At 37.5% G+C, this 24,206-nt stretch overlaps 1 protein-coding gene and 1 long non-coding RNA gene across 6 annotated transcripts; both read left to right on the top strand.

Annotated features, from left to right (window-relative positions):
• The first annotated feature begins 716 nt into the window (after positions 1–716).
• Positions 717–1,376, top strand: LOC113277950. Its single transcript, XR_003325235.1, has 3 exons — positions 717–827; positions 946–1,065; positions 1,353–1,376. It is a non-coding gene; the product is annotated as an uncharacterized LOC113277950 (long non-coding RNA).
• A 1,001-nt stretch (positions 1,377–2,377) lies between these two features.
• LOC113283127 (exportin-4-like) lies at positions 2,378–17,719 on the top strand. 5 transcript variants are annotated; one of them, XM_026532284.1, is made up of 32 exons: positions 2,378–2,620; positions 3,662–3,749; positions 4,344–4,452; positions 4,816–4,914; positions 5,864–5,906; positions 7,326–7,397; positions 7,532–7,627; positions 7,759–7,998; positions 8,207–8,390; positions 8,639–8,750; positions 8,833–8,919; positions 9,026–9,164; positions 9,465–9,558; positions 9,757–9,813; positions 9,919–10,028; positions 10,455–10,559; positions 10,986–11,059; positions 11,845–11,920; positions 12,043–12,276; positions 12,990–13,061; positions 13,170–13,241; positions 13,325–13,389; positions 13,480–13,582; positions 13,688–13,819; positions 13,970–14,113; positions 15,002–15,109; positions 15,188–15,238; positions 15,315–15,392; positions 15,473–15,586; positions 16,763–16,959; positions 17,143–17,212; positions 17,417–17,719. In XM_026532284.1, exons 1-32 carry the CDS (start codon positions 2,564–2,566, stop codon positions 17,603–17,605), a joined length of 3,471 nt encoding a protein of 1,156 aa, XP_026388069.1. In that variant the 5' UTR covers positions 2,378–2,563; the 3' UTR covers positions 17,606–17,719. The 5 variants fall into 5 exon arrangements, with proteins under 5 accessions (XP_026388069.1, XP_026388068.1, XP_026388070.1 ...); XM_026532283.1 differs by having other exon boundaries at positions 9,751–9,813; XM_026532285.1 differs by lacking the exons at positions 2,378–2,620; positions 3,662–3,749; positions 4,344–4,452; positions 4,816–4,914; positions 5,864–5,906 and adding an exon at positions 6,850–6,902 and having other exon boundaries at positions 9,751–9,813.
• Positions 17,720–24,206: the final 6,487 nt, after the last annotated feature.

The raw sequence follows: 24,206 nt of genomic DNA, 5'->3' as shown, positions 1-24,206 counted from the left end.
TCAGTTTTTTATAGATTCATTACTTGGTTTTCACATGCAGCTGATTTTAGTTCCATTTTGTTTTTTTTTTATATGCTTTTGAGTTGCTTTTGTGTATTAATCATCGATACGTATATGATATATTGGTGGATTTTAATGAAACAAGTTCAAATCTAAATAAAAAAATCATGTTTTATGTTTATTTCATTAGTAGATCTGATATTTTTATGGTTTTTGGTTTGATTTTCAGTTTTCTTTTGTGTATTAACCATCAATACATATCTGACGTACTGTTTTCTTTTTTTGTTTACTATGAATCTATAGGTTTTCTCTTATATTTTTGATTTGATCCAGGAGTACATATATGTTGTACTGGTTGAAACTTCTTCTGATTCTGTTTTTTGGACGCTAAAGGAGGAGTATTTACCGCCTAGTTGGCTCTGTATGGTACTTTTGTTTGCAGAACTATCCCCTTGATCTGTTTTAGGCAGGCAAATATTTTTCCGGACTTGAATTATAGAAGAATAATAATCTATTCTAAATCAGGTATGTGGTGCATCTGACAATCAAGAACTTCCTCCAAATTTTATAAAGCTCAAAAGAGATGTATACACACCAGATGTGATGGCATCATGTGACTATATGATCGGTATTGGATTAAGTTTCGTTGAAAATTTAAGTTTTTCGTTTCTGTTAGTCTGATAATAAAATCATATACTTAGTTATATTCTGTTTCAGGAAAGATTGGGTATGGAACAGTAAGTGAGGCTCTGTCATACAAGTTGCCTTTCGTATTTGTACGGAGAGACTTCTTTAATGAAGAACCGTTCGTTAGAAATATGCTTGAGGTATACAAGTCACTAGCTGATACTTTAGCTCTTTACCCATTTATCACTATAATAGTTGGGATATGTGAGTTTGTGTGGTTGACCTGATCTTTTTTTTCTTTTTTCTTTTTTAAAATAGTATTACCAAAACGGCGTTGAAATGATTAGGAGGGATTTGCTCACAGGACGCTGGGCACCTTACCTTCAGCGTGCAATTAGTTTGAAACCCTGCTATGAAGGAGGGGTTGATGGTGGCAAGGTAATCCTTGCTATTCTGGATAAACTATTTAAGAAATACACGACACCTTTGTGCATTTGCAGTTCTTCACTTATGGAACTTGTTAAGAGTCAATTTGTCTCTGTTCATACAGCCTTTTGATAAAATCCGTGTTTAGAAATTAACTTGCAATTTGCTCGATCATCGTTTTCCAGTTGATGTATCTCGGACTCCAAGTTGTCACCAATGTATTCTCATCTGAATGATATTTAGTATTTACCTAAATTTTTTAGTTGTTATAGCTGATAGTGGCCTTGTTGATAATTCAGGTGACTGCCCGCATACTACAAGATATGGCTTTTGGAAAGAATAATACTCCGCAAAAGGTAAATCTAGTTTGTCTGTCTTAATTTAAATTTGTAATTTGTAACAGAATCATGCATTTACAGTTTTGAATATTTGTAATCTCGTCTATTTCTGGAAAAAGACTTGTTCGAGATCAGTTACACCCACCAATGTGATCAATCATTAAATTACATCTGTACCATCTTTCCTTACCTAAGAAGATGTGATCTTAATATCCTTTTTTCGTTTGTGCAAAATGTAGTTTAGCGGGGCCAGCAGACTGAGTGATGCCATAGTCCTCATGTAACATATACGTACTGTTTTCTTTTTTTTGTTTACTATGAATCTATATGTTTTCTCTTATTTTTTGGTTTGATCCAGGAGTACATATATGTTGTATTGGTTGAAACTTCTTCTCATTTTTTTTTTCAGAGTTTTGCCACTTTTTTTGGTTTGATCCATGAGTTCGTATGTGAAATACTGAAGTATGTGCTTCGATTCGGTTATATTCATGGATTCATCACTTCTTGACATGTAATTGAGTTTTTAGTTTATGAATCCGCGGTACGTATATGTTGTACTGATAAAAACTTCTTTTAATTATGTTTTATTCATAGTTTTGCCACTTTATTTTGGTTTGATCCATGAGTACGTATGCGAAATACTGAAATAGATGGTAGTTTTGTTGCTGTGTTTTAATATTGTTATATTCTGGTCACATTTAAAGGTTCAATATGTTCAACGGATACATACTCTATATGTAAGCAGTGAGGCAGATACATACTTAGATTTGTACGTAGTGTAGCAGATATGTACTCAGATTTGTAAGCAGTGTACCATATATGTACTCAAATTTTTAAGCAATGTAGACACACACGTTTGGTAGTAATGGGTATTATGGACATTTCCATGTTTTAATTAATTTTGGACCTCCGGATAAAAAAAAGATCCGGTTGGACCCTACTATAAATAACTATATGGGCCTAGGACCAAACAAGAAATTTTCCAAAAGATAATCACGGTGGGGAAAGTGGCTGCGCCCGTAAACCCTTCTTGTGTTCCCTCTCTCATCAAGGGGTTCTTCCCCTCTTCTTCTTCTTCTTCTTCTTCTTCTTCTTCTTCTTCTTTTTTCTGTTTCTGCTACTCACAACTCAGCTTAATAAATCTACGGCATGTCTCAAATAAGTTGATAATAATGGCTCATTTTCATTCCACTATGCAAGCGATCGAACAAGCTTGTACTTCCATCCAGGTTCCCTTTTCCCGATTTTCTTTTATCTTCAATATTTTTAAGGTTTTCAACCTAATTTGCTTTGATTTGAAACTCTATTACTGTGATTAGATGATGATTAGGTTTAATTAGTTTGCTCTGTTAGTAAAAGAGATTTCTAGTGCTTTTACGGGGTTACTGATTGAATGACTGAATGTATGAGAAACAGAAGAATTTCTTGAATTAAAATATAATTTAGGGACGGAAGTAATATCTGATCATTGCCAAATTTACTATGAATTAATACTCCTACGTAAGGATATGAAAGTGATTAGCATCTGTTGATACCAGTATATTGATACTTCTAACAGCCTTGACTGAGAAACTTTAGGTATTGACATCCAGAAATGGAGGAAAAAAAGAAAAGAAAGAGAACTGGTAAGGCGGGGACTATTTGATTGATTATGAATATTGGAATTAGCTGAGGAGCATTCTAGAAGCCAGAGAGCCACTTGGTTGATCAATTACTAAATTGTCGTTTAATTGATATCTAGCTTCCAGCAACTATGTTGGTATTTAATAACCATTGTTTGGGTTGGTGGGAAAGGGGGGAATATGCAGACCTCTTGAGTGATTCTGTACTTGTCTAGGATTTTTGTAAGTGATGATATAAACAGACAGAAATTGGTGGGAGTGTAGTATAATGTGAAAAAAATAAATAATCTAGGGTTCTTTTGATATAAAGAAGAAAACTAGTATCACCAAGTATTGCGTTCTATCATCTTGCGGTACCTTACTACTTAGATTGTACTTAGGTGTTAGGGAGTGGTTGTATGGGAACCCATAGGTATAAGTTTAAGTATCTCAACGACATCAATTGGCTGTATAGATAATTTTTGTACATGAGAGTATGAAATAAATTCAGCGGTGTCCCTGACTTTTCTTTTATATTTTTATGATTACACATATTACCTGTGATCTACATAGGTTATCTATTGATATTTGAGTATTCTTTATTGGCTTCAAATATTTCCTCGACTGAATTTGTAGTACTAAATTATTATATCCTGTGCTCCTATGCAGATGCATATCAATCCAGCACTTGCTGAGGCAACTATTTTATCTCTACGTCAAGCTCCTCAGCCATATCAAACTTGCCAATATATTCTTGGTAAGCAATGAAGAAACTGAAAACTTTATCCGGCTATTACTTCCAACTTATAATCATGGACTTATAGTTGTAGGAAATCAACTCTTTGAAGCCAGAAACGGGAACATGAAATTGAAAATTTAAACAAGTCCAAAGTTAGGAGCGCCATGGGATTTGTGTGTTAGTTAGGTTCTATAGTCCTAATAAATCTTAATAGTTGGTGAACTAGTTGAGTTGAAGTTAGTAGCATCATGGGAGAGTTTTATGTTTCTATATTATTTTGCCCGTATATCATATTAATCTAGGTCCCCAAATAGGGTCCTACTGTCCTAGTTGTATATGATGACCACCATATAACATTGACCCAGGAAAAAAAATCCATCCGGACTTTGGTCAATCTCCTACTAACCTTAATAATTAGATTGTGGTCTTTAGTTGTTTTTGAGTCCTTACTAATTCCCCTCTCAACTTTTGTTTAGTTCGTACAACTTCCTTCGTAACTACTTTTCCATCATTACAATTTAGTTGTATAATGTAGGGCATCCTTCTTCCAAAGTCATGCACTTCCCTTTCAGTTGACCTTAATTCATTAAGATAATGTTTAAATTTGTTCAGAGAATTCTCAGGTGGCAAATGCGAGGTTCCAGGCTGCCGGAGCGATTAGAGATGTAGGTATAAGGGAATGGGGATTTCTTCCAGATGATGACAAGAGAAGCTTGATAAGGTATACTTATAGCCATGTTTGATCTTTACATTGTCATCCACACCTTTTTTTTTTAAGTATTTCGGTTGAAGCTATAGATAGTGTCATTAGTCTTTAGTTTGCCCAACTGTAGAGTATTAGATTTCTAGTTTACTTTTTGATTTGTTGAATAAGGAACTTGACATATAAGTTTATAGCCATGTTTGATCTTTACATTGTCATCCACACCTTTTTTTTTTTAAGTATTTCGGTTGAAGCTATAGATAGTGTCATTAGTCTTTAGTTTGCCCAACTGTAGGGTATTAGATTTCTAGTTTACTTTTTGATTTGTTGAATAAGGAACTTGACATATAAGTTTCATCATTCTGTATGTTTTTTTGGCAGTTTTTGCTTGCGATTTGTTATGCAACATGCGAATTCATGTGAGGGTTACGTTCTAGCAAAGGTTTCGGCAGTGACAGCTCAGTTTTTGAAAAGAGGCTGGTAAGTTACTATTTTTTTAATATAGCCAACTGAGTGACATGCAGACACTAAATTATCTCTCCCCCCGATCTCATTAGAAAGTCGGTTTTTCTTTTTCCGCAATGTTGCTATGTTCATGCAGCGATCAAGGTTCGAAGTGTTGTTTAGTTTGTCAGTCTTGGTTAACGGATCAGTTAATGGAAACTATGTAGTGAATGGCAGCTCCTTGACCCCTGTTAAGTCATTCTGTAGATGAAATATGGATGAGATGTGTTGATGAAAATGGATTGAGACATTCAAATTGGCGATACACCTATAAATGAAATTAGACTCTTTTAGTGCTTGACTAAGGTGTTGGTTGTTAAACTCCAATTATGTTTGGAATCAGTTAAGTACCCAACACATAAGTGGAATGAAAGAATGTTGCTAAGTTAAAGTTTGTTTCATCCTCATTTAGATGACTGCCAATTTGTTAATTTAGATGACTGCCAATTTGTTAATTGGATAACTTAGGTTCGTTTGTGTTTCTCGTCTTTTGTTAGACCTGTTCCTGTTGTACAATGTCTTGTGGTCTAGATCATCTTAACAGAAGAGGGAAAAAAAGGCAAAAATGATCATCTTAGCTTCGGTTGGTTTGTGTTTCTCGTCTTTTGTTAGACCTGTTCCTGTTGTACAATGCCTTGTGGTCTAGATCATCTTAATAGAAGAGGGAAAAAAAGGAAAAAAATGATTGGAAACCAGTTTATTCTTACTAGAACCCGTTCTCTTTCATGTATTTCTTGCTTTATATTCTTCTCCCACTTACCTCTGTTATTTATCGTGTTGTTACCGCTTTAAAAAGAATAGAAGAAAGGAAAACGAATCAATCAAAGTAGAAAAGGCTTCATAATTAATCGTGCATCTCAACTATCCACTTTCACAAGGTAAGTTGCAAATGATGGTTTCTAATACTTTTTTGTCCTTCATGTAGGTTAGATTTCCTGGTTGCTGAGAAAGAGGCCTTTCTTTTCGAGGTATCGGTTTGCCGCATCCCTAGGATTTTAATGTTTCCTTCTTCATATTTTCATGTTTGCATGCCATATCTTTTGCCCGCGAATAACCAAATCCATACTAATATTAAGGGTTGTTAACTACTTCATGAGTACGTCTGTTTTCACGTCTTTGGCGAATGATCTGATTTTTGAAGGATTTGGGCAAAAAAATCTGATTTCCATTTTCTTCGCGTACTTTTATACATCCATGGAATTTAATTATAAATTAGCCTTTTTTCCTTCGAAGATCTTGCATCTGCTCTTTAGGAGCAGAACAATTTTGTATTACACTTGTCATTATTCATTAATACAAGGTGTTAAGGGAAACAATTCCAAATGGTAGTGCTAGTTTCATGCGTATGATATAATAGTTCTTTGGAGAAGACTAGTGCTTGTTGCTTGGCATTAGATAATCTTACAAAAATGTTTGTAATGTTCCAAAACAATACCGCAAGTGACCTCATTTTATTTGAGATGGTTTTGTTCTAGTAGCTTCTAATTCTAGAATCAAACAATAAAAACATGAAAACATGGTTTTGCTTGTGTTTACAGATTTTTTTTGCAGCTTTCTTTGCATTATTCGTGAGAATTGTTAATATGCATACCTTTTCTCATATCTGTCTTTTCAAGTATGAGTTGGCTGTGGGTTAATTGTAGTGGTTGTGGGCATTAAACGAGTTACGGACCATATTCCATTACAAGTAGAAGCAGCCTTTAAATCTTAGGCTTGAAAATGGATGATTATGAACTTAAACTTGGTTTTACGCGGATAAATTTGCATTGGCCATTGGCGATTAGCAGTGATGCTTAGCTATACTCAAGAGATCTTTTAGCCCTTGGAATATCGAGATCTTAGCAACATCATGACAGAATATAAAGGACACTTTATGTTTTTTTTTTCAGGATGTTGTAGCATAGGCAGGTATCCAGATCTGTGGAAACTATTAGGAGAAACACATAGTCCATAGCTGCTGAAAGGTTGAGTACCGCAACTAAGTTCTGAATACAATATTAATTTATCACGTCTCTTAGTTGTTCTGTATATGTGTTTTCTTAAGAGTTTGATTGTGTGGTCACTTTACTGCGAACCTGTAATTTTTGTTGCGAGAAGGCCGCTGTTACTATTCCTCAGAACCTCATTCAGCTTGAAACAAAGAATATAAAAGTGCATCATCCTTTCTTGTGAATCGAAAAAACCTAACATTAGGTTCCATAAGTTATTTCTGCCTGCTACACAAATCCTAACCTGTGATTGGGCTAGATCAGGTTTGATGTATAGTTAGCAAGATGGAGTGAGGTGTGGTTATCTAACAGCTAGCTAGGATACGCATTATAAAGAACTGTTCTCCAACTGGTATTTGTTTGAAAATCTTAAGAAGCATCTGAGAGTTTGAACTACAGGTGAACCAGTCTGTTCTTGGCATTCATGGTGTGGCTGCACAATTCACTGGGATCAATTTTCTAGAATCTATGGTATTTCTTAGGTCTCAACATTATTTATATACTTCTACTTATTGCTGTTGCTGTTATTTTTATTTTGTCTGCTTGTGGTTATGTTTTGGTAGTCATAATTTGGTTGCAGTTTGGGATTAACTTTCTTGTTTCAGGTGTCAGAATTTTCTCCCTCTACATCATCTGCTATGGGCCTCCCAAGGGAATTCCATGAGCAGTGCAGGGCTTCATTGGAGCATGACTATTTAAAGGTCAACTTACTGTTGCTATCCTTGAGCATATCCATGAACAGTTTTACCTTGGCTACTTTAGTTCGTTTTTAAGTATAGGCTATTTCCTTTTCATGAGTGTGTATTCTTAAGGTGGTTTTATGCCAAGGCAGAAATTCTACTGCTGGGCACGAGATGCTGCTCTAAGTGTCACGAACAAAGTAGTAGAAGGTGATTCCAGTGTACCCGAAATTAGAGTTTGCTCTGCTGCACTGCACCTAATGTATCAGGTTCTGAATTGGGATTTTCAATGTGACACAAATACGGCTGCTGCTGTGAAGGATAGAATAAACATCTTCTCTAGTAGACATGAGGCGACAATGCTTAAGAAATCTGAATGTGTCTTTGTCAAGGTAACAATACAAGGAAGCTTGTCCTTCATCACTCAGGTCCCTCTTTTTCTTGTAAAAAAGATATTAAGAAATGGGCCTACAGGAAGCTCCATTTGTCCCGTAATAAACCTCACTGCAGGTTACCAAATTAAATTGTGGGGGATTAGTTTGTACCCTCGAAACAATTTTTTAACTTCCTATTTTTCCCACTTTCCTTTGCAACTTGTAGCCTGGGCCAGCATGGGGAGATACGTTGTTATCAGGTGGTCATGCTAGTTGGCTCCTGTGTTTGTATGGGACACTGCGGCAAAAATTTTCAAGCTATAGACAGTGGCTTGACTCCCCACTGGCTGTTTCGGCTAGAAAGCTCATAATCCAGTTGTGCTCCTTGACAGGGACGATATTTCAATCTGGTAAGTTTCAAGTGTCTACTCTCTTGATAGTTTCAAGTGTCTCCATTAGTAAATAGTGATCGAGAAACTGATGGGTTGAAGTACCAAAATGTTAAATTAAATATATTCCTTTAGCTGCATGGTTCTGATATATGAAGTATCAGTCTGGTATATAATTTTAAACAGTTACTGAAGAATTATCAGCTATTAGTATGTCATGCTGTTGTCAGTCAGTCCAGTTTATTTACTGGATTTGTTTGTATTTCTAGATAATGGTCAAATGCAAGAGCATCACTTGCTGCAGATGATTTCGGGGATTCTGGAATGGATAGAACCTCCTGATGCTGTATCATTGGCTATTGAACGTGGAAAATCTGAAAGGTCGTGCCTTGGCAACACATTTTATGTTCACATTTGATTTGATGTGAGCGAGTACCCTCAACTATCTCTTTATTTGATTCAGTGAAATGCTTGATGGATGCCGTGCATTGCTTTCCGTTGCATCTCTGACTACCCCTATGGTGTTCGATAAGCTATTGAAATGTGTAAGGTCAGACTACTGAGTTGAAGTGTTTTACTATCTATTATAAAGGACATGGTTTTATACTTGATTGCTGAAGTGCTTGTAACAGTCCTTTTCTTCCATAAATTTTCAGGCCTTATGGAACTCTTAGCTTGTTATCTTCCTTGACATGTGAAGTTTTCAAAGCTCGTATAACTAGTGATACTGATGACGAGACATGGAGTTGGGTGGCAAGGGATATTTTGTTGGATACATGGACTGCACTGCTTGAGGTGATTCTTAGAGCCATTTTTTCTTCCTGTTGTGGCTTTGGCTGTGTTTGATATGTTAACATTTGGTTGTAACGTGGTTTAGATTGGCTTATAGACACCTCATGTCTATTATTATTCCATAATCTTGAATACATATAAGCTCATTCTTAGTGTGTGGGAAACACTTCAAGCAAATAAACACTTACTGTTGGTTGACAAGGAACGATATGGGGCTTTCGTAGTGTTCCTTATTTTTTGTTAGCTATTTAGCTCTAAATTGTATTGTTAGATGTGTTAAAAACTTGATTATATTCTGAACAGCCAAAGAATATATCTAGTGATACCGCTGTTCCTCCAGAGGGGATAAGTGCTGCATCTGCTGTGTTCAAGTTGATTGTAGAATCTGAACTGAAAGGTACCTCCAGAATTCTTCATGGTTCTCAAGCTCTAGTGATATAGTCTATTTGTGTTTATCTCCAATATTTGTGCCTACCACTTTAATATTTCCCTTCTATGCAGTTAATGTTTCCTTTTCCTAACCAACAATTACATATTTTACTAGTTTAAAATGTCAATAAATTTGTAACATTTCTGATTTATGAAATAGTTGCAGCGACATCGGCCTTCGATGATGAGGATGTCTGTGACTACCTCCGTGCTTCTATATCTGGTATATTAGCCTTTCAGAGCTCTGGCTGAATACTTGGTGAAACCTTTTTCCATTATGTTCTGTTTATGCTTCTTATGGTTTGTGTGTTTGTTGGCTTTAATATAGCTATGGATGAAAGATTGAGTTCTTACGCTCTTATAGCACGAGTAGCACTCAAAGATACAGTTCCACTGCTCACACTGCTGTTCTCTGAGCGCATAACACAGATCCATCAGGTGCTTTTGGTTTCTTGAATTCCTCCCCTTCCAATTTGTCTTTTATTATGTTAGTGTTTTTCCTTTCTTGCAACAAAACTATGCCCAAATGTAGAAAATAATGTGGTAAACTACTTCATAAGGACTATAGGGATTGAAAGAAAATCAAATGACCCATTTGGGAGCGGAATAGGCCCTCTCTCAGTCTGTCGGTTCTGCTTACCTAGGAGTTAACATGTGTTTTTGCAATAAAATAGGATATATTGGTAAATTACCTATAAACATTTACAAGCACAACTTGCACTTTGTTTTTGCTACCCACTTTTTAATTTATGAGTACTCTCTTCTGATCGTCTGAGTTATTATTTAGTTGAAAAAGGTAGTTCAATGATATACAACATGTTATCTTACTCGTTCATATTTTAACTCAGCTACAGCATTGTGTAGGGAAGAGGCACAACTGATCCAACTGCTACACTCGAAGCGCTTTATTCACTCTTACTGATAGCGGGTCATGTTTTGGCGGATTCTGGGGAGGGAGAGACACTCTTGGTAAATGATCTGCTATACTTCTCCTTTAAAAAGGCATATTATTTATAAGTCATAGTTAAAATACATTGATAAAGTGCTGCAGGGCAAATAAATCTCATGCTCAAATACATGGATAATTTGGGCCTGGCACAATGCAATGCACATACTGTTGTCATTTTCCGTTCTCTAGTTTTTCAAGAGTAAGAGTAATACTCTTACTATTATTATTCACTGGGTAGATGTTCCATTCTTCAAAAATATCGGCTAGCATCCACGACCCTGTAAATATTTGCTTATAATCCGGGACAGAGTTTCTTTATATCTGCATGTGCATGTAACCCGCATTTGCAAATTTTAGAAATTACATCTTATGGTAAGAGTGCTCGCCTAATTTATAATTCACGCATGAACCAGGATTTTAGTAACGGCTGTTTATGTGATATACAGGTCCCAGATGCGCTACAAACCTGTTTTATGGATGTTCGTGAAACGGAACACCATCCCGTAGTTGTACTTTCTGGGTAAGTTTTGAAGTTTTAGTCAAAAGGAAATTTTATGAAGTAGACACAAGTAAGAAACCAGATGCACAATTAGTTGTATACTTGTATAGGACAAACTATCTCAGAATGAAGTATTACTGTTACATATTTTTGCTAGTAAGGCCAATAGAGTGATAATCTTAGAAATAAACGGCACTGTAGTTAGTTTTATTTGATATTGAGAACTAAACTACAATGGCATTCACTTAATAGTAATACTAATAGTTTTTCTTTGGAATCCAAAACTTCGATACTTGAATTTGGAAATGAAAATCTAAACCACATACCTAATTGTATGATTCAATCTGATAGTGCAAAAGTACGCTATAATTCGTAATTCTAGAAAAAATTACCATCTGTAATTGTTTCTGGTGATGATATAGCAACTAGTATAAAGTGAGCAAGGAGATCCTTAACCAGAGAGAATAGAAGATTATGTTATCTTATAAAATAAATTAAAAAAGAGATTTAAGAATTATAGACTAAACATAGCAATGGGAAAATTTAAAAGAGACCAAAATATTCCCACTATGCCAAACTAATGATACCAGGTCTAATTTTTTCAGTAAAAGAAAATAAATAATAACATCAGGCAGTGAGTAAACTAAAAATTGCTTAATCTCCCTCTATGATGCATTTTCAAAAGATATTTGTAAGACTTAACTCAGTATTTGTGATACCTTCTGTAAGTGTATTAGACTCAAAAGCAACATGCCTTTTCTTTCATTCCCTCATTATATCAAACCCATTCTTTGTGATTCTTGCAGCTCCATCATAAAGTTTTCCCAACTGAGTTTAGATCCTGAATTAAGAGCGGCCTTTTTTAGCCCTAGACTCATGGAGGTAATTTAATCGTTTCATATTTTATCTTTCAATGTAGGTTATAGAGTATAATCTGCTATATGTTGCATCTATGTTCTGCCTTTTTTGTTTTTTTTTGAATATTTGAACAATGGTTGCTATAGGCGGTTATATGGTTTCTTGCAAGATGGTCCGACACATATTTAATGCCACTCGAAAGCGGAAGAGGAAATAACTGCAATCCAGCTGACAATGAATACCAGAATGGATCGCAAATCTCGAGAATGGCTTTGTTAAATTTTTGTGGAGAGCACGATCAAGGAAGAGCCATTCTTGATATTATTGTTCATATTTCCATGATAACACTTACTTCGTATCCTGGAGAAAATGATCTGCAGGTAACAAAATGCATCCTTTATTCTTTTTCTTTTTTGGTTTTTGGCGTGGATGTAGTTGATTGAGGGATAAAGCAAAAGTATGCATCTACTTAAATGTCTTGAATTTTGATAAGAATTTGGCTCAAATATTGTTGTTATCACTGTTGGAGAAGTCTTAAGAATATTTGGTGCCTACGTCATTGACCTTAATTTTTGGGGTACTAGCGTGTTTACATAAATACTGAATATTTCTCACGTTTAATCATGTGCCTATTGTAGAACGTGTGATGACTTGGTATTTTATCTAGGCACTTGCCTGTTGATCACCTATAGCACTGCATATAAAATAGGTGCACAATTCAAATTAGTTGGATTCTGTTGTGCATGCTGCTGGATTCTGTTGAAATCAGCAAAGAATGGCCATTTAGGTCAAAACAGTTGGGTAATACATAACAAGAAACTTTATTGTTTTTTTAACTTTTTGAAGAAAATTTCTTAGTTGGAGTATTTCTTTTTGGAACTTACTAGGAACAACAAACATAGAAGAGAGTTTTTATCTCTGCAGAGCATGTCAGAATATTATTCTGGATGCCAATTGAATTTGTGATTGTGACTAACACATGAAACATCAAATATGTATCTTGGACCTTTGAGTTACTAACTGTCGACGAAGTTTATTGATAAGTATGTTGATTAAGAGCTGAGGTTTCAGGTTCCTCCTTTTATCTTGGCAGGCACTTACTTGCTATTATCTACTTCCTGCACTTGTTCGGCGGAAAAATGTCTGTGTACACCTTGTTACACTGGTGAGATTTGAATTATTAATCAACTTCAGAAACCGTAAAATCCTTTCATAACCTCTATCATGCATCTTCGTCAAACTTCCGTTGAACTTCTGATGCATTTACATGCAGGATTCATGGCGTAACTTAGCAAAAGCATTTGCAAATGAGGAGAGTTTGCTTTCGTTAAGTGGCCGTAATCAAGTAAGAACATGATATGTTTCAACAAGTTTCAACAATTGTTTCACCTGTTATCTAAATTGACTAACCAAAACTGTTTATATTAGCGTTCACTTGCTGAAACTCTTATCAGCTCTGCTTCTGGCATGAGGAATTCAGAGGAATCCAATCAGTGAGTTATCAACCTCAGATTCTTCACTTTTTTTTTGCTTATTTAATCTCCTTTATTCATGTGTTGAACCATCAAATGATATCGTTAAAGGTATGTGAGGGATCTCATGGGACAGATGATAGCACGCTTACTAGATTTATCTTGTAAGAACGACCTCAAATCAATTGCTCAGCAGCCAGATGTTATTCTTTTGGTAAGAGAGTGATAGCTTATAACGTTAGTCCTCAATAAATGAAAAAAATTCTTTGTTCCATGTATATAGTTGTTGTCTCACAATTGCTTCGATGGAATATTTCAGGTCAGTTGTTTGTTGGATCGGCTAAGAGGAGCAGCAATGGCCACTCAACCTCGATCTCGGAAGGCAATATATGAGATGGGTCTCTCTGTGATGGGCCCTGTTCTTACGCTTCTGGAAAGCTATAAACATGAGGTATTAAACTCTTTTTTTTTTGCTATCCTATTCTTGAATGTTAAGACTTGTCACTGCATTTTGTATTCCAAAATTTTCCTTGAAAAAACTGTTTCCACCTATGCAAAGGATTTACCCATGTACTACTCTAATCCCGAACCTGCTTTTTAGTCTGCAGTTGTTTACTTGCTACTGAAATTTGTTGTTAGCTGGGTGGATGGACAAGTTGTTTTCCTGGAACCAAAAGAGACCGTAGTAGTTGTAGAATTCTGCATGCGGTTGCTTCAACTTTACTCTTCCCACAACATTGGCAAGGCAAGTTTTCTCAGCATTTTATTTTAGGTGCTTTTGAATTCGACTTCTGAGTTCGACCATGTAGGAAGAAGGCTTTATTTTTCGCTCAAACTTTGACTGTTGTCACAAATATTATATGGGTAAGGCAGGGTACTGGAATGTCAAAATGATGAAATAGAAGGGTTGTAACCACTTATGAAGTGGCACGCCTTAATTCTTCGCCTCAAAGATAATACACAAGCACATTAGTGGAGAAACAAAGGTTTCACTGTGAACCTTAGTTCGTAACAAACTCTCTTTTTGCACAAGCTCTTGCATGATTGTCTATTTGTAGCAATCCTTTTCCAAATTGAAGTACTAAGTTCGGTCTTATAATTATCCAAGGTTTAAAGTCCTCAAGTAAGATATATTAAAGCTTAGCAAACAAAAGATTAATTTAGAGAACGAAATATCAGATTACTCAAATTAGAGGAGAATGAAAGGAAACAGGCTTGTCGTTGTGTCCTACACATTAGCAAACAGGTTTGTCAAGTCTGAAATAAAGTAAAATTGTTTTTGGATAATGGGTACACACTCCCACAGATTTAGACGTCTGTGGACCAAGACTCCAAGGATGTGTAAAATCTCCTTTTAAAGGTCTGGTTATATTTGGGTTCTCCTTAGGTTCCTACTATTTGATTGAAATGACGGCCCCTTAAAGCGATGAACCTAAGGATATCCCTAGTAGTGATTAGAAGGTTGAAAAGTAATAATTAATTATCAAATCTACATTTGTTTTTTAATGACTTAGAATAGCTCTTTTATAAAATAGGTGCCTTAAATTCCCCTCAATTATGATTACTCATAATCCCATGTTATGTCCCGATGCTGGTGTTCTTTCCTGACATCGTAGTCCTACCGTCTTCTCAGATCTCTCTGAGTGTCTCTAGCAGCTTGCTAAGTGAAGCACAAACTGAAAAGTATAAGGATTTACGTGCTCTACTTCAGCTCATCACAAGGCTATCTTCTAAGGATATGGTAATTAATGTTCTGAATTTCCATTTCTACATTTTACGAAATTAATGATGACCTAACAATGTGCAGTAATAAATGCAGATAGATTTCTCTTCAGAACCAAATGAAGTAGACAGTCCCGACATTGGTCAGGTAACGTGTAAAGTAATGTTTTTCTTTAAAAGAATATTTCACAGAAGTATCTCTAACCAGAGGTAGCTATATGCAGGTCATCTACTTGGGTTTGCACATTGTAACTCCTCTAATATCGTTGGACTTGTTGAAATATTCTAAACTTTGCCATGATGTAAGTTACCTATCCATCGTGGTAAAACCATTTTGTCAATTCTGCTGAAAAAGATCCTTAATGTGGTGTTTCCTTTCCAGTACTTTGCATTGCTATCGCATATGTTGGAGGTGTATCCTGAGAAGGTAGCGCAACTAAATGCTTCAGCCTTTGCTCATATTGCTGGAACACTCGATTTTGGTCTTCGTCAACAGGCACGTCTTTTTTCTCTTTCTCCATTTTGCATTCACTAGTGCTTACGTTAACGGTAAACAATTATTCACTGCAAAATTAGCATGCGATCCATTCTTAATTGTGTTAGGAGGCTCTCCATAATGAAGGAATTAGCCACTATGCGAATCAGTCTTCAAGCTAGTCTAAGTGAACCTTACAGTTACTTATTATGTTTGAATTTAGCATGTTTGTTTGGAGTTGATACAATCTTACTGATTGTAATCTATCCGTCCACGAAACTCTAATCCCATGGCTCGTTCCTATGATCAGAAAAAAATGCTTATAATCTGAGAATGGAGTGAAGCCATCTGAGGGTACTTGTTATTAGAGATACCATTGACACACATGCCTTTGTAGTTCTTGTGGAAGCAAATCCTTTCCGAAACATAATTCTGAAGGAGGTTAGCACCAGCATATTCTTTGTTATGCTATAACATAGTAGGGAATAGTTGCAAAAGAAACTCAGCATCCAATCTAGTAAGGAACTCTGTAGGTTGTGTGGTTCATTATGCTAGACCCTTGATATCACTGTATTTATGACCCTTGATTCTGACAAAGGCTAGGAATTTGCTGTGATAGAAATTTCTTGTAATAGGAATCTTGTTCGATTAAGTATTTTTCTCCTAATAATAAGAAGAGATGTCTTTTATTTTCTTTGTTTTCGTCTCGGGGTGTAGGCTGATCATCTGGTTGTATTTGGGGTCTGGGCATCATGTAGTTGTATTTTAAACAGTTTTGCTGATATGGCATTCCTTGACTGGTTATTTAACTTATTTTATGATGCGCACCTTTCGGTGTTGGTTCTGCATATTGTGGTCACCCTTGACTTCAAGTGGGGATAGGTAGAGGTCGGAGTTACTTTCACACTAACTTGTTCACATGCGTCATGCTTGTTTGAGGAGACTTGTAAAAAAACACATGGAACCCACCCATTTAATGTTAACTCCCTATGATGTCATTATAGGGTGAGGATACATCTAATTCTCAGTCTGTCTGCTTTGGAAAAACCCTTACCCTGTTAAATTGCTTAGCTCCTCCTATCATAATACAATCTGAGGGATGCGTGTTCATAGCACTATACATTGTTTGCTTTGTGGCTTTGGTTTTTGGGATGTACTGATTTTTGTCTTTCTATATTTGGTTTTGATTTTTCACAGGACACTGAAGTTGTCAACATGTGCTTGGGTGCTCTAAATGCCCTAGCTTCTTTCCATTACAAGGAGATAAATACTGGTAAAGAGGGATTGGGCCTACATGCTGCAGGTCACACTGACCCAAGTCGTAATTCTCAGGAAGGTGTTTTAAGTCGATTTCTTCAGTCACTGCTGCAGTTATTGCTCTTTGAGGATTACAGGTGATAAAATCTTCTATATTGAATCTTAAGGTGTTCTTTTTTTTTCTTTCTTTTTTTCGACTGAAATGGGTCAGCTGCGTAATCTAATGAAACTTTTGTTCAAAACGAGACGATTAACCTTTATTTTAGTATAGATGCACTTTTTCTTCATATATCTGATGCTGACTTTGTTGTTAAATTCAGCACTGAACTTGTCAGCGCAGCAGCAGATGCTCTTCTGCCTCTTATTCTTTGTGAACAAGGTGTATACCAGGTAACCTGTTTGGACCTTTTAGTCTTGTATGACTGCATGCTTACCGACGAAGTTCTGGTGCTACATTGTCATGTATGCACCCTAGAATGGGGCCCACGGTTTTTTTATTTAGCAGGATCTGGCGTTATTTTTGTTGCAGAAAATATGAAAGGAATGTTGTTAGATAGCTTATTAACGCTCTGTTTTGGTTTTACATTTTTGCAGAGATTAGGGAATGAGCTCATAGAGAGACAGTCAAATCGAGCATTAATATCTAGGCTGAGTAATGCGCTACAGGCTCTTACAAGCTCAAACCAACTATCATCTTCTCTCGACAGAATAAATTACCAAAAATTCAGAAAGAATGTTTACAACTTCCTGATTGAAGTCCGTGGATTTCTACGGACAATGTGATGGTATAAAAATAACCCATTCTGTAAACTGGTTTGATCATGTTTTTTTCGTGTTAAAGAAAATAGTTGTCGAGCGGCCACCTAATTATGAGACAGTTACATTTTGTATCGTGCATATCTAATGTCCATATACACACACTAAAATCAACCCCACTGGAAAAACGACAACCAAGTTCTTAGCATATACATAAAATTGTATGAAGTTGTACAAATTACAACTAACCAAAGAGACTTAGGTGGAAAATCCCTGACAACACCAACAACTAGGACTTTGGACTTCGTGATGGAAAATTTTAACCCATAGGTTGGTAAAGTCATCTTTAATTTTACTTTGTATAAGATCCACAAAGTAGACAATGATATTCGAACCATATGAAATCCGATTGAAAAATGTAAAAGAAAAAATTAGTCTTATTTTGTTTTAATTAAGAACTCACTTCCATTAATAATGTGTTAGAAAAAATGATTAACTAAGAAGCTACTAAGAAAACTAATATGCTTCACACAAGAAAGAAAAGAACTGACAAATCAAAAAAAAAGAATCCATTTTGAAATTCTTGTAGTAGTTTAATGCAGAAGAGACTGGTAAACCAAAGTTTTACCATTTTGGACCGCTCCACAAAGAGATCGTATAGTATCTCTTGGAACCTGCAAAAATAGAAACAATTCAATCAAACTTAGCAGATTATACATATAGGGAGAAAATAAGAGAGCTTGGATTAGCAAGAATAAATGAAAAATATACAAGAACTTAATAATCTATGAGATAATTGTGTTTTTTTTTAAGGTAACCATGAGTTTATTTATTTAATTTGTTTGATCATTGGTTACAATTCGAGGGAACGTGGTCCCAATTCCAATTCTGTCATGGAATACAATTTGTTGTAGGAAGTTTGGGCAAGTGTATTCCCAATTGGTTGTTGTTGCCGGTGTTGCCTGCTGTAGTTGGTCTTCCACCGCCCTGTTTGCTAAAGCATCCGCCGCCTGGTTCGCCTCCCTGTAGGTATGTGTGATCTTGTATTTTGGAACCATTGCGAGTAGTTGTTGTATTTCTTGTACGAGTCTGGTGAGATGCCAGCGGTTGTGATTGTTGCGTCTTAAGAAGAGACACCAGTGCTTGTGAGTCTACTTCAAACCATAGCCGTGGCCATTGGTGTTGAGTCGCCATTCGTATCGCTATCAGTAATCCCCATGTCTCTGCTAACATTGATGCGGTGATCCCCAAAGATGTCGCTATCGCTCTAAGTACATTTCCATTACCGTCCCTACATATGATTCCTGCTCCTGCCGGTCCCTGATTTCCCTTTGATGCTCCATCTGTATTTATTTTTATCCAGTGTAGTGTAGGTGATTTCCATCCTATGTAGATAGTTGTTGTTGTAGTAATTGGTCGCTGATGACGAGTTGAAGTTGGTCCATTATCCATGATCGGTGCCGACTGCCGTTGTGCCCATTGATATTCCTCAAACATGACCATAATGACCTGATATGTCTGCCAAGGCGTTTATTGTTGTCTCTTGTAGACCTTTGAATTCCTTGCTAGCCAAATGTGCCACATTGTGAAGCTATACAGTGCCCTGATTGACGGTATGTTTGTATTTGTTAATACCTCCTGAATGTTGGTGGGATGTGAAAACTGATTTGCTGAATGTTGTTGGTGTTGCCGCCGGTGCTGATTTTGTATTCCATTGCTGCTGCTTTGCTGATGCTGATGTATGAGTTGTTGGTTTGGACTTCTAGCCAGATGTGTGATTACAAGTTGCCATATTGTTCTAGAGTTGCCGCAGTCGAAGAACAAATGTTGTTTTGTTTCCTCTTGCATGCTGCAAATAGGACATGTGCTTATGGTTGTGGTCTGAAATCGGTGGAGTTTTTTGAAGGTCGGTAGACCTTGGTTGATGACTTTCCACAAGAAAAGTCTGATCTTTGGTGGACATTGTAGTTTCCAGATTGATTTGTAATCCACAGGATTTGGGATTTGGGTTTGGTTTTGTTGGGGGTTAATTGGTTGGTATTGAATTTGGAATAGCCAGATTTGGATGTGTAGTTGCCATCTTTGGAGAAGGGCCATATTGTTTTGTCCTTTTGACGGGTTCTTGGTAGGTAGATGATAACGATGTGTTGAGCTACTTGGTTTGGAAAGGTATTGAAGATGAGGCTATGGTTCCAGGTGTTGGTATGTTGGTCAATGAGATGGGCTACTTTTGTGAATGAAGGTAGTTGGTGGTCGATGGTTTGAGTGGAGGTTGCTGATAGGTGTGGAATCCAATTTTGGGTGATCATGGTATCATTTCCATCTCCTATTTGTGAGAAACAGTGTTCCTGCAAAACAACAGACAAGTTAGCTAAATTTTTCCAAAGAAGGCTGGCTGATGATTGAGGCTTTGGGATACAAATTGATGGGGTTGTTGCTTCCAGGTATTTTGGGTTGCATATCGAGGACCAGACTGAATTTGGTTGTTGTTATAGATGCCACACTCTTTTAGTTAGGAGCGCTTCATTGTGAACTCTACTTTTCCTTATCTCTAACCCTCCTAACGAGATTGGTTGTGTGATTGTGTCCCATCCAATGGGATGCATTTTCCTTGTATGGACATCATGGCCCAAAAAAAAAAATCTTGTGATTTTGTCAATATTGTCATGGGCTTCCACTGGTAGTTGTTGCACCTGCATGACATGGTTTGTTGTTGGAGTTAGAGCCGTTTTGATGAAGACCAGTCTGCCAGCTTGGTTTACACATTTGGCTATCCAACTTGTTGCCTTTCTCTCAATTCTGTTGAGCAATTCCCTATATAAGTGCGCCGAACTTCGACCTCTTCTAAACTGAATACCTAGGTAAGTTAGTGGTTCAGAGGTTATATCGATGTTGAATGTTGCTTTGAGTCTCTGAATTTCCTGCAGATGCAGTTTAGGGTGATGTATCAGTGTTGACTTGTCTGTGTTGATCGATTTTCCTGCTGATGATGAATACGACTTTAAAAGATGTTGTAAAGCCGAGCACAAGTTACTATCTGCGGAGCAGGTGACGAGCAAATCATCCGCGTACATTAGATGTAAAATTGAAGATGCCATTTTCGAGATTTTCAGGCCTTGTAGCGCTCCTTGTTATTCAAGTACTCCCAAATTCGTCGACAATACTTCTGCACACAAAATAAATATGTATGGTGACAGGGGGTCACCTTGGCAAAGCCCTCTCGTTGGTTTGATCCATCCTTGTGCCGAACCATTAATGGTTATAGAGTATGAAACAGAGGAGATGCAGTTCATGATATATTCTATAAAGACAGCCGGAAAGCCCATTTTTTCGAGAGTGATTCGAATGAATCCCCAATCTAGGCTGTCATAGGCTTTCCTAATATCCAATTTCAGTGCAATTTTCGGTTTTTTTGATGGTGGTGTTACGCTGATGTGATGGAATATCTCAGTGGCTATAACTATGTTATCATGAATTGCACGGTTAGGGACAAACGCACTTTGGTAGGGGCTAATCATGAATTGCGGTAAAGATCGAATTCTATCCACTAGAATTTTGGCAATGATCTTATAGGTCACACCGTCCGATGGGTCTAAAGTCACTTGGTTTAGTCGGGTTATGGTTTTTTGGGATCAAGGTTATATTTGTATGATTAAATGGGTGTTCAAGGGTAGTATGCTGAAATAAATGTTGAATCATGGACATGACTGGGTTTTGATCGAAGGCCAATAGGTGGTGAAGAACTTACTTGTAAACCCGTCCGGATCCGGTGCTTTTTCCGAACCAATTGATTTGAGCGCTTTTTCGATTTCCATTGTCGTAACAGGTTGAGTCAGATTTTGGCATTGTGCTGGAGATAACCTGTTAGAAACACAATGAAATAATGTATGGTCAATGGTTGTTGGTGGAGCCACATATTGTTTGGTGTAGGAATATAAGATGAGTCTCCTAATTATCCTCGGTTCCATTTTCCACACTCCTTGTTCATCTTGTAGCTGCGAGACATGTTTGACTCGTCGATGAATTGTCGCCTTAGTATGGAAGAAGGTGGTGTTTAGGTCACTTTCCTGAAGCCAAAGGATTCTTGATCTCTGTTTTCAATAACTCTCATAACATTTTGAAAGCATCGATTGAGTGTGTCGTAGGTCTTATTCATGTTGCAACCAAAAATGTTGATATGGGCCGGATAAGGTAGCACAATTTGATTGGGCCTGCTGAATTTCTTTTTCTGCTTGTTTGATAAGAGTCGTTAGATGCCCAAACGTATCTTTGCTCCATCTCAACAAGGTAGTTGCCGTATCATCCATCTTTTGTAGTATATTGGTCGACAAAGATACCGAAAACGATCGGTTCCAAGATTGAAGAGCAACTTCTTGCATCTGTGGATGTAAGAACCAGAGATGTTCTATTCTAAATTGTTTTGATCGTGGTTGTTTGATGTGTTGCTCTCTCATCAGAAGAGGGCATGATCCGATGTTATTCTTGGGAGGTGTTAGATAGTCATCTGAGGGTGCAGGTCGAGCCATTGTTGGTTGCTTAGTCCACGGTCTAGTCTTTACACGATGTTTTATTCACCCAATTGGTTGTTGGTCCAAGTATATGGATCTCCCTGAAAACCTAATTCAATAAGCCCATTTGTACCAATTACATCTTTGAATGATTGTGCTTGGTTGGTTCCTACAGGTCTTCCTACTTTGTTCTCCATTTGGTTTAACACTTCATTAAAGTCACCCATCAGTGGTCGTGGTAGTTGATGTTGAGGGATGATTGAGATAAAGTCCTTCCAAAAATCCCACCTTGCTTGTGGTTGAGGTGGGCCGTAGATACCCGTGAAAAGCCAATGTTGTGATGAGCTTGTTGGAACAATATAACCATGAATTAAACTTTGATTAGCTACCAGGATTGTTACAGTAAGGTTGGATTTCCATAGCAAACATAATCCACCTTTACTGCCATTACAAGAAATAGTGAAACTCTTATCATAACCTAACAAGTTTTCCATAAAACTAATATGAGATGCAGATGATAAGGTTTCTGACAGAAATATGAGACTCGGAGTAAACTTGCGGACATACTCCCGCTGTTTGTGAATTGTCAAGGTGTTGTTGGCACCTCGAAAATTCCATGGTAAGTAATTCATAATGATGGCGAGTGTTGGTCCGGGCCAACAACTCGCAGAGGAGTAACATTATCAATGATTTCAGTCTCGTCATCAAGAGAGAGATGCCATGCTGGTATAGTAGTTGAACTTGGTGCTGGTGATGGTGTAGTCTCCTGTGGGATATCAGTTAGAGGTGCAGATGTTGCAGTTGTGTGATGTGTAGCTCTGCCCACGTACATGGAGGACCTTGGTTTCCTGTTCCGTTGTGTTGGTATCTCGAACTGTGGTGTTGGTGGCCCGTGAGACTCATTCTTTTGATCTGAGAGAGACTTGAATTTTTAGATTTTTGGTGGTGCTGCAAAATCTGGAGTTGGAGCAATTTGGAGATGCAAAGGTGTGTTTGGTCTCTCCTTCTGTGCTTTTCTTTTGTATGTCCTAAGTGGTTGAGCGGTCTCAGGTCCCACCGCAGGTGCCGAACTGGGTGTAGCACAAGATGTACCCTTCTTAGCCAAAGGTTCACTCGGTGGTTGTGTAGAAGGCTCACATGGCTGTTCGACAATACTGGTAGTCACTCTCACACGTGGTTATCCATTCACTTTTGTAACCCTAATGTCTATTTGGGCCCCATCCTCCTGCAAGAAGCTTGTCAATAAACATGCATAATTAACATTAAAGAAACTGGTGAGAAGCATTGCTTGGTTTGGTGTCGGCCCACTTGGTGGCTGAACAAGTAGCTGCTCCACGTTGTGGAAATGGTAATTTGGGTTTGGGTGGTAGTATGGTTTAGTGCCCATATCCGTAGTTGGTCGACCCATTTTTGCAACCTCAGTGGCACTGTCGAATACGGGTACTCCATACTTGACCGGACCTCCAAAATGGATTTGGGTTGGCGGGTGTTGGGTTGTTTGTCCTCTCAGGGCTTTGGTGATGAGAATGTTAGTAAGGACATTCTTTTGGCCTGCAGTCTCCTCCGAGCGTGCTGCATGGATAGAATGTTCTTGTCTCCGTGTTTCAACAACTTTCCCTTTGTCAGAGCTGGCCACTGTGTTTGGTGTCGGAGATGCAGTAGTTTTAGACGCCGGATTTTGTGGAACTGGGGTCCAGTTGAGGCCTTGTTGAGTCATTTCCTTTGCTAACCGACTCGAAATCGGATTTGCAGACGGTTCAGGTACATATTTTGGTTGAGGTGGTGGTGGTTGTAGAGGTTGCTGGATTGGGTGTTGGAAGTGAAGAGAAGTTGTTGGAGTTATTGGTAGTGGTGGTGGTGGGTGGCGATCTTGAAGCAGGTTTCGTGATTCTCCAGGGTTTGTTGAGAAAGATTGTTGTGTTGATGAGGAGGCTTTGGGTTGAGGGGATGATGAGGAGGTGGTGTGGGTATTAGGGTTTTTTGGGTGGGTGTTTTGGGCCCTCATTCTGCTGTTGAGGGGTGATAAGGAAAATCAGGAAACTCATCGTCTTGGAGCGCGCGATCCGTGCTCAAGAACTTGGTGCATTCTTTAGATATATGGCCAACAAAGCCGCATCTGT

The sequence above is a fragment of the Papaver somniferum genome, chromosome 5 (assembly GCF_003573695.1).
Source record: "Papaver somniferum cultivar HN1 chromosome 5, ASM357369v1, whole genome shotgun sequence".
Taxonomy (NCBI): domain Eukaryota; kingdom Viridiplantae; phylum Streptophyta; class Magnoliopsida; order Ranunculales; family Papaveraceae; genus Papaver; species Papaver somniferum.
This window is presented reverse-complemented; position numbering and strand designations above follow the sequence as displayed.

What these genes read in the sequence shown, in the direction of transcription:
- LOC113283127 (XM_026532283.1), top strand. Translation starts at nt 2,564, where the DNA reads ATGGCTCATTTTCATTCCACTATGCAAGCGATCGAACAAGCTTGTACT. An exon ending in CTGAATGTGTCTTTGTCAAG is followed by an intron (nt 7,999 to 8,206) that starts GTAACAATACAA and finishes TGCAACTTGTAG; the next exon opens with CCTGGGCCAGCATGGGGAGA. An exon ending in GCATAACACAGATCCATCAG is followed by an intron (nt 10,029 to 10,454) that starts GTGCTTTTGGTT and finishes AGCATTGTGTAG; the next exon opens with GGAAGAGGCACAACTGATCC.